This window comes from Cannabis sativa, chromosome 3, assembly GCF_029168945.1.
Source record: "Cannabis sativa cultivar Pink pepper isolate KNU-18-1 chromosome 3, ASM2916894v1, whole genome shotgun sequence".
NCBI lineage: Eukaryota > Viridiplantae > Streptophyta > Magnoliopsida > Rosales > Cannabaceae > Cannabis > Cannabis sativa.
In genome coordinates this window covers 10,335,044-10,345,089 of record NC_083603.1, presented here as the reverse complement: position 1 = coordinate 10,345,089, position 10,046 = coordinate 10,335,044, and the positions used below count along the sequence as shown (strand labels likewise).

The 10,046-nt window shown below is 30.7% G+C and overlaps 1 protein-coding gene across 1 annotated transcript; it reads right to left on the bottom strand.

Annotated features, from left to right (window-relative positions):
- Positions 1 to 819: 819 nt before the first annotated feature.
- LOC115702271 (pleiotropic drug resistance protein 2) lies at positions 820 to 9,798 on the bottom strand. Its single transcript, XM_030629716.2, has 20 exons — positions 9,318 to 9,798; positions 9,088 to 9,208; positions 8,855 to 8,943; positions 8,661 to 8,745; positions 8,272 to 8,562; positions 7,338 to 7,428; positions 5,048 to 5,948; positions 4,788 to 4,948; positions 4,579 to 4,682; positions 4,288 to 4,453; positions 4,102 to 4,188; positions 3,875 to 4,014; positions 3,447 to 3,779; positions 3,063 to 3,353; positions 2,898 to 2,981; positions 2,285 to 2,418; positions 1,976 to 2,203; positions 1,714 to 1,885; positions 1,350 to 1,604; positions 820 to 1,250 (listed from the first exon to the last, which is right to left on the bottom strand). The coding sequence occupies exons 1-20, from the start codon at positions 9,692 to 9,694 to the stop codon at positions 978 to 980; spliced, it is 4,383 nt and encodes a 1,460-aa protein (XP_030485576.2). The 5' UTR covers positions 9,695 to 9,798; the 3' UTR covers positions 820 to 977.
- Positions 9,799 to 10,046: the final 248 nt, after the last annotated feature.

The window sequence follows — 10,046 nt, the reverse complement described above, 5'->3', positions numbered from 1 at the left end:
TATTTTCATTGTTTTAGAATTCATATTAGGTTGTTAATCCAACATACTTGTTAGTAAATCTAGATCCTAGTAAAATAATTTCCAACAGGAAGCCCATGAGCTTGAATCCAAAATAGACAGAAATCAAACTCTTCAACATCCTAAATTCCATCTTCCAGCCATTTTTGATTAATCAACAATTTCCTATGGATTATCCAAGGTCTCCCTTGAAAAACTTTTTAACAAGATGAATCAAAATTAAATCTCAATCCTAAAGTTCCTTCAAAGACCAAGAATGGTAAGTACTTCAGAATATTCTTTAGGAGACCTTTAGAGAAAAACTTGCTTCCTAGATATCTTACCAGAGTTTGTTAGAATTTGGGAATAAAGTAAATGAGGTTCCATCTCAAAATTAATTGGCAATGGGAGCAGTAGCCCATTCATCTTATATATGACAATTTATCTCCACACATTAACAATGTGAAACTAACTCTAATAAACTTTTCCTTGTTAATGGAAGGCTCCTTTCCTTCTTCAATCAGCTGAAGACAAAGGGACGGGTCAAAGAAGCTAGCTAACAAAGGGGGAAGAGTAGGAGCACCCGACGAGAAAGCCATTCAGAAGAAAATGAGCAGTTAGGAAAAACCAATAAATAGAAAGAAAAGGAAAGCACAAAAGGGAGATTAGTACTCACAAACAAGAAAGGGTGAGAAGTTCTTAAGCAGAAAATACACTCAAAATAAGAGAACTCCACTACAGAAAGAGATCCATACGCTCTCAGGATACAATTGTATTATATATATATATAAGAGATAGAGAGGGAGATGGAGAAGTTACATACATATAATCATTTATTATTATTATTAATAATGTTTCAGTTACAAATAGACATGTACTAGTACTGATATATGCTTTAGGCATTATACTTTACATTGTTTACAACTAGCATTACTTAAATTATTAAAACAATAATTAATATTATTAACATGAGTGTAGGTTTATCTTTTTTGGAAATTGATAAACTTAATTCCATAAGCATATACAAAGAGAAAGAGTAGAGCCCAACCAACATGGGCTATGGCAACAAATGGAAGAAAATCATAGTCAAAATCCAGCCTTTCCTTGATGAAAACATTCACTGGAACACTAAAACCTAACTCAAGTATCTTCATATTACTATCAATGTCCCCCAATTGAGAGGATACTAGTCCATGTATGGTCCAAGACACAGGAGAAGCCCAATAGTACCATCTCCACCAGATTGGGATTTGCTGCACCACAAATATTACCATACAAGTTAAAGTGAATGCATTTTATTATATATTGATGTAAATCATACCATACTAAAGATTACTACTACTAAAACTAACCTTTCTAGGAATAAGAAATCCACAGAACAAAACCCAGAAGCTGTAAAAGAAGTACAAGAAAATTGCACCAATTTGGTGACCAGGTGTCAATGCCACAGCCATCATTCCATACAGTGTGAAGTAGACTAAGCACATGAATATGTAGTAGAAGAACCACCATACTTTATATGCTCTCCACTCAAATCCAATCATTGAGTATAGGATAAACATATAAACTATAGCTTGAATTGCTGAATAGATTATCTCTATAGTCACCTGTAAATAAACATCATCATGTATTGATCAATTACAAGATTCACAAAGTGATCTCTTTTGTTCCTTAATAATGAAAAAAAAAATGAATTTATTTCATTCTTATTATTACCTGGGAAATTGCATAAGGTAATGCTGAATACATTCCAGCTGCTCTTTCACGGTAGAAGACTGTTCTCTCAATGTCCACAACAGGCTGCACTGAAGAAGCATTGCTTGCTCCAAGGAAAAATACAGAAGTAAACAAGGCTCCCAAAAGAGTCATTAGATCTTGGTATGTACCTCTGTCATTACACAACACAATAATTGTTATTAGATTTAGCTCAAACAAATATGTGCTTTTTTATATTTTTTGTTTTGTAATAAACACTTACGTCTTTTGTCCCCTGTCCCAGAAAATAAGACCAAACAAAATACCCATGATTATGGTCATGAAGAACCGAACGCCGTTGTATTGTGGATTTCTCCAATAAGACCAATGTTGTTTCCATAAAATAGCTTTGCATTGGACAAAGAATGATTGAGAGTATTTGGTAGGAAAGTAAAGGTCCTTAGATTCAGGTGATGGGGTACTAAGTTCTTTGATAAGCTTTTCATTGTTCCTGAAATAATATCAAGTTTGAGAATTAGAATCATTGACATAAAGAAAGAGATCATATGTTAGGATAATTTTTTAAACTTACTGGTAAAGAGAAGACTTGATATAAATTTCAGCAAAATCAACTTCAAGTTGAGCCTCAACTAGTTGATTTGTGACCTCAAGCATCCATGTTGCAGGATTACTACCATCCTTAATCTTTGGAACTCCTGGAATGTCCTGTAGTGAGCTTAACATGTTAGTCTATTATTCCTTTTAAGCCAATAATTTCAGCAGTTAATATATGGACAATAATAATAGGCTAATTAAGATTTTTGCTCCCTAAACTTTGACATGTACTAAATTATGTCCTTGAATTTTTCTGACCGTTAAAATTCTCCCTGAACTATTGAGATTATGAATTTAAGGACTTTTGTCCACTTTCATTCAATTTTACCAATTTAGTGATTATTTATGTACTAAATCATGCTTATCAAACTTTAATATCTATCAAATCACGCCCCTCGTATTTTGACATGTGCCAAATCATACTCCCTGAACTTTCATCTATGTTAGACTTTTCTTGCTAAAATTAGACAAAAGTCCTTAAATCCAACAATTTCAATAGTTCAAGGAGAAATTTTAACGACCAAAAAAGTTCAAGAGGCATAATTTGGTACATGTAAAAGTTCGGAAGGCAAAAATCTTAATTTACTCACTTCAAAGTATTCTATGAGCTTGTGAGAATGGCGGCCAAGAGATCCAGCATAAATCACTTGTCCACCTAGTTTCATTAGTGTTAACTGCAACAACATGAATTATTATTATTATATGCAAAAAAGGTGAATAAAGTTCAAAAATAAAAAATTGAAATACAATCTCACCTCATCAAAAGATTCAAAGATATCTATACTTGGCTGATGAATTGTGCACACAACAGTTCTACCTGTATTAACTGTATTTCTCACAGTTCGCATGACAATCGCAGCTGCTCGAGCATCGAGACCAGATGTTGGTTCATCCATAAAGATTATGGATGGATTAGCAACTAACTCCACAGCTATTGTTAATCTTTTCCTTTGTTCTGTTGAAAGACCATCTACACCTGGAAGCCCCACTATAGCATCTCTAATAGGAGTTAATTCAACCAATTCCATCACTTCTTCAACAAACATCTGCAAAATATTTCATACAAAAGATATGACATATAGACATATTGTATTATAACAACTGAGAAAGAGATTTTACAAGAGGACACTTTGACATACATGTCTTATTTTCGCCTTTACATCTGGAGGAAGACGAAGCCATGCTGAATAGATAAGAGATTCATAGACAGTCACATAGGGTGAATGTATGTCATTCTGCTCACAATAACCACTGATTCGAGTAAATGTTGATTGTTTCTTCGGATAGCCTGAGATGTTAATGTTTCCTTCTATGTAACCGCCTGTCTTTCTTCCTGCCAACACATCTAAAAGGGTTGTCTTTCCAGCTCCAGTGACACCAACCAATGCTGTCAATATTCCCGGCCTAAAAGCACCGCTGACATCTCTTAACAGTTGAAGGCGGTCTTCTTCAACTCCATGTTGCTTCATTTCCTGTAATTTAAAACCAAACTTTTCCTTCAATCATTGCTTCAAATAAAAGAGTTTTGTAGAGGAAACAATAGTAAAATCAAAGGTGAAAAACTTACAGCAGGCATGTCAACATAGTAATTCACATGGCTAAAAGCAAGTGATAAGGGTTGAAAGGGCAACACCATTCCTCTCTTTTGTGCACGAACAGAAGTGGTTCTAATGGTTTCTGAACAACCTTTCTCTGGCATCTCAAGACCTATAAATATCTCACATAGTTAGAGATTAGTGAAAAATACAGTCACAAATAATGAAAGGAAGACATAAAACAGTCTCAAGAGTTAACCTTCAAATGTTTGTTGTCCTAAGGCTTTTTTCTTTTTCTTATTGACACTTTCTTCATCTGCAATGACAGCTTTTGAATCTCCAATAGCTGGTTTATTCCCCACACGAAATGCCTTTGTTAGCTTTAAATAATATATTGTTTTCACAACCAAAGCACTTTGAGTAAAAATAAGAAGAGATAACTTACGATTTAAAAAGGCCAATGCTGCAACAAATACAATGTTGAATAGAAAAGAAAATCCAATAAGTGCCCCAATAGAAATCCAAAACCAATATTCATCTGTAAAGAATCCTCTGGCATCTAGGAGAAATTTTCCCACTGTGGATTGTTTATGTTGTAGAGATGAAATTGGCTACAATAGGTAAGCAACTCATTAGAACTCCAATGATGAGAGGAGATATTTTCCAAACTAACGAAAAATTCACTGCAGTAAACTAATTAATGAATGAAGACCATTAGTCTAATAAGAAATATTACCGTACTCCATCTTTCATCAAGAAATTCATTCATGCAAATTGCATTCTGTGCATACATCAAGGGAGAAATATAGTAGGCCCATAACAGCCATGGCTGAATGTCATCTATAACACAACATAAAATTTTTATAGTAAGTGTTTTGTTTATAATAACATGCCACATCTGAATTTAAATAAGGATTCTAAAGAATTGTTAACAATAAAACTTACTTTTGGAAATAACAAATCCTCCTAGCACAAGAATCATCAACATGATAAATGTACCCTCCATAGTGGCAAGAACTAAGGTCCTTCCTATAGCCGCCATAAAACGAAAGAGCGACAGAGCCATTTGATGCAAGCAAAAGTAAGCCAAGAATTGTTTGAAAAATCTGTATTAAAAGAAAGAAAGAAAGAGAAGATAAGACATATATGCACAGGTTTTAGAATAATTAAAAAGTTATGATTTTTAGCTCCATAATAGATATTACCTGCTAGCAGCTGGAGCAAAGCCAATTGTGTAATATGTTAGAACAACCCATATTCCTGATTCTATAAAGGACAATGGGATCTTCAATACACAAACAGGTAAGCTAAATGCCCATGCAGGATAAAACAAGAAATCCCTTTGTTTAAAGTAAACAGGAAGTTTGAATATGGTGAAAGCCATTTCTGCCATGCCATTGAACATCACATTAATCAACCCAAAAAAGAGTGCACCATAAAACTTGTTTCCATCTTCTAAACTACCCACATGCATTTTTGTCTTAAGGAACACAGTCATGGCAATTAGTGACATGATTGTTATTTGAGTACCCTTGAAAACATAGACAAAAGAATTACGCTTCATCAGCAACCACTCCCTTGAAAAACATGCTTTTAACAGTTCCATAGTCGAAATACCATATTTCTCTTTCACCAATGCTGCAGGGTGGACTCTTGACTTGTCATAAGGAACATTTAAGTCAGCTTGAAGTTGTTGTCCAATGTGGAAAGATTTGAAGCCTTTTACAAAGTCATTAACTGGAATGAATGTATAAGGTTGGTCCTTGTTTAACCAATATTGTTCTTGGTCTTTCATAGAAGTTACTTCCTGTAGAAAGTCAGCAACTCCTTTCCTCTCTGGGCATTTAAATCCCATGTACTCAAAAAACTCAAGGACATTATCTTTAGGACCTTGGTATACAATCTGACCTTCTGAAATTAAGATAATGTCATCAAAAAGCTCAAATGTCTCAGGTGCTGGCTGTAAGAGAGAGACAACCATTGTTACATCTGAGATATGAACCATTTGTCTCATGTAGTTGCAGATTTGAAAAGTGGTTGCACTATCTAAACCCGTTGAAATCTCATCCATTAAAAGAACTTTGGCTGGACCAACCAACATTTCCCCTGCAAGTTATTCAATGAGCTATTAGGCTATGATGATCAAGCTGTAGTAGTTTTTATCTTAAAATTAATTTGTAATGAATGAGGTGAACTATTTCTCAAGTTCTTTAGTTGTGTTACTCTAACATAGTAATGAATACCAAAGAATACAAAATATTTTTTTAGATGTTACTGTACTAATTCTTGAGGGCAATTTTTACTTATATATAAATAAGTGTACAATATTACAGAAAAAAAATGTTAAAAAAAATATAATTATATAATTTTATATAATTTTACGAATATTTACAAATAAATATATATGTTTAGGACTTTAACATGTTGCTTATTTTTTAATTAATTTTTCTTTAAAAAAAACGCATAAAGCTAAATATATAAATATAAAAGTTAATATTTATATTTTGATATATTACGAAAATAATATGTTTATTAAAATTTAATACGAAATTAAAAAATATATATATACAAATTTTATTTATGTATAAATATTATTATCAAATATTTGATTAGTATTATTATTGTTTATAATACTATTATTAATCAAGTATGTTTATTATGATAATATTTCAATAAAATAAATATAATTTGTTTACTAAAATATTATAACCGTTTTAAAAATAAAACACTCATGTTTATTTTATTTTTTGAATAAATACTTTTTCTTTTATTAAAAGGTCATAATAATTTTTTTTTTAAATAAATTACTTATGCTTATTAATTATTCAAAAATGTATTTAGAAAATAAAAGAAATTATAATTAAATGTGACATTATGTATAAATACTGTGTTTATATTATTATTGATAATTTTTATTAATTATTAACCTGATATATATATTACAAAAATATTTGTTATGATATTGTGTGTTTATTAAATTTAGAATACAAATTTATAAATAAAACATGTATATTTATTATTTATTTTTATATATAATTTGTATATAAAATGAAAAATATGTTTTTAATTCATTGTTAATAAAATGTATAATAAATTGTAAATAAATTTTTATGTAGACATAATATAATTAAATAATATAAAGTATATAAATTTATAAATTTCCTTTAATTAAATTTATAATAAATTGTAAATATAATATAATTAAATAATATAAAGTATTATTCAGAAAAAAAAAAATAATGTAAAGTATATAAATTTACAAATTTTCCTATATATAAATATAGCTGGTATGATTTTATTTACTTTAGACTTAAACTGATTTGCTTTCGAATTCTACCCGAAAAGTGTGGAACACAATAGCACCATCATAATAAGAGAAATACATCAAATAGAAGTGGAAAAACTATAATAAATTTATAATTAAGATCATAGGTTAGTCCACTTATTTGTAATTAGATTTGTATTGGAATCAAGTAATAGACCATAGACACGTACCTATTGTTAGACGCTTCTTCTGCCCACCAGAAATACCTCTTCTCATATGATCACCAACCAGAGTGTCAGCACACATATCCAAACCAAGAATCTGCCAGGGCCATCCATTGTAAGAATATATATATATATATAGAATAACATAACCAACTATCTAAAACAATTATAAATATTGATTTCATTTCATTTATTCTATTACATATATTTATTAATTTATTTCGATCTAATTACTAGTATGCAGGGCCAGTCCTGGGCATAGGCGGACTAGGCCTATGCCTAAGGCCCACTTAGTTCAAGAGCCAAAAAAAAATTTCCTTTTTTTTTACTGATTTTGAAAAATACTATTTTTTTTTTCTAAATAAGGGTCTAAAAATAATTTTTTTTTTATAGCCCACTACGTTTCAGGACCGGCCCTGCTAGTATGTTAATTGAAATTTTATAAAAATATTACAGGGAATTAAAATTGAAATAATTACATAAGACACCATTTTTTGTACAATATTTATACTTTCACGTTCAAAGAATGTTTTTTTTACATTTTTACAGTTTTCCAAAAAATAACACGAAAACAACATAAAATCAACAAGAAAACAACATAAAAGTAACATGAAAATAACAACAAAAAGACAACAAAAAATAACATATATATAACAAAAAATTAACAAAAAATGAACAACATTTCAACATAAAAATACCGTATTTTATGTAAATAAAATAAAAAAAAAATCGTAAAAATATTTAAAATTCCGTAAAACCGTATTTTTGTTATTTTTTTATTGTTTTTGTGTATTTGTAAAATTAACCCATTAAAATTTGGAGTCATAATTTATGGAGGCGTATGTAAAAATTTACAAATTATCAATATAGTGCATAATGGTAGTGGTGCATATGGATATGCATAAACTATTTGATATATATATTTATATATATAGCTAACCTTGAGAACATAATCTGTAACCAAACTAGTTTCTTGGCCTGATATGGCAGTGGCCTTCATGAATGCATCAATCTCAGGGTCTGGTTTAATTCCAGCTTCTTTCTCTCTTCTTGAGAGTTCTACTAACGTTTCATACTTTGTCCCAACACCTAAACATCTTCCTGAGAAATCTAAGGTCTCTCTTACTGTCATCTCTCCATAGTGAAGATCATGTTGACTAATGTAAGCACATGTTCTTTGAGGAATAAACTCATTCATTTCATGGCCACAGTATGTAACTTTTCCAGATACCTGATTATAATTATATAATACATAATAACAACTCAGCTCATTACCATTATTATTAACTAAAATTACTATAACAAAAATTAAAAATGATCAAGACATACCCTTAAATCTAGATCAAGCTTTCCTGCTAGAGCCAACAATAAGGTCGTTTTCCCTGATGCTGGAGGGCCTAGAAGTAGTGTCATCCTAAAAAATTACAAAGTTCTCAATGATAAAATTAAAGAAATTATGACTTTTTTCATATTGTTATAATATTTGTTATTATTATTTAATTAACATACGTTTACACCCATACCTGGAAGGTTTGACTCTTCCACTGACATTTTTAAGTATCTGAATTTTTGTCTTCTTTGATGGAAATAAGCCAATAGATCCAAGAATACTCTGCACTCTCAAACAAAAAAAGAAAAAGAAAAAAGCACACACATAATCAAACAAATCACAGAAATTAGTATATCTAATTAAAAATAATAATAAAAATAAAAACTATTTTCATAAAATTAATACATAAATAAAATATCTATATACCTCTAGAGTGTTTAAGGTAGAATAAAGCAGAGTAGGAAGTGCTCTGCTTCCAATATACACATCTCCTTCAATATTCAAATTTTCATACCGAATTTCGATTTTGGGAATCTCAATTCCAGCTCTACAAAAATAAAAATAATAATAATATTAAAAAAAATTAAAAGTAAAATAAACAAAAATATATTGGTCTTTCAAAAAATTAAAAAAAAAAAAAGAATGTAAATAGAGACCTGTCAGTTCTTTCTCTAAGTCTCTTTAGAAATTTCTCATTATCTTCTTCAACAATCTTAAGCACAGTGTCGAGAATATGCTTCTTCTCCAAACCACCAAGTTTGGTGAAATCAATTTCGCTATGAACAATATTTCCATCCTCGAGAACCTGTTTCATCACACCTTTCCTCATCCTCTCAAACGTTGGTATCCTCTGTATCGCGGCCCACCGTAACTTCTCCTCCTCCTCTTCTGCCGCCTCGTTGCGGCTGAACACGTCGGGAGCCGCCGTCCAAACCTCTCGGAAACTACCTCCGGACTGCCAGCTTCGCCTGCTGCTCGTCGACCCCACTCGCCGGCCATCGTCGTCTCCGGTGGCTGATGAAAGTGCTGCCATAATAATTAATTAATTAATAGACCATGCCTGTTACTACTACTGATGAGACTACCTATTCTTCTGGATATGTCATATATAAATGTATATACATTTATATATATTGCATTGCATGAGTCAGAAAATGACCAATAAATAAGACAACGTAGCATTAAATTAGGGTACAGGACAAGTAGTGGTCTTAGTTGTGGATTTGACATGTGAAAATTTCAACCATATTTATTTAAATTTATTATATTATTTCTCGTGCTTAATATATAACACATTTGTCTCATATTTAAGTATCATTAATTTATTAACTAATATACTCTTGTAGAGTGTTTCCATTTTTAGTCTATTTTTTTTAACCTTAAAT

Excerpts from the sequence above, each read along its gene's own strand:
- LOC115702271 (XM_030629716.2), bottom strand. The coding sequence starts at position 9,694 with ATGGCAGCACTTTCATCAGCCACCGGAGACGACGATGGCCGGCGAGTG. Across the intron at positions 8,563-8,660 it reads AGCTTGATCTAGATTTAAGG|GTATCTGGAAAAGTTACATA; the intron begins GTATGTCTTGAT and ends AATTATAATCAG. Across the intron at positions 2,982-3,062 it reads TCTTTGAATCTTTTGATGAG|TTAACACTAATGAAACTAGG; the intron begins GTGAGATTGTAT and ends ATGTTGTTGCAG.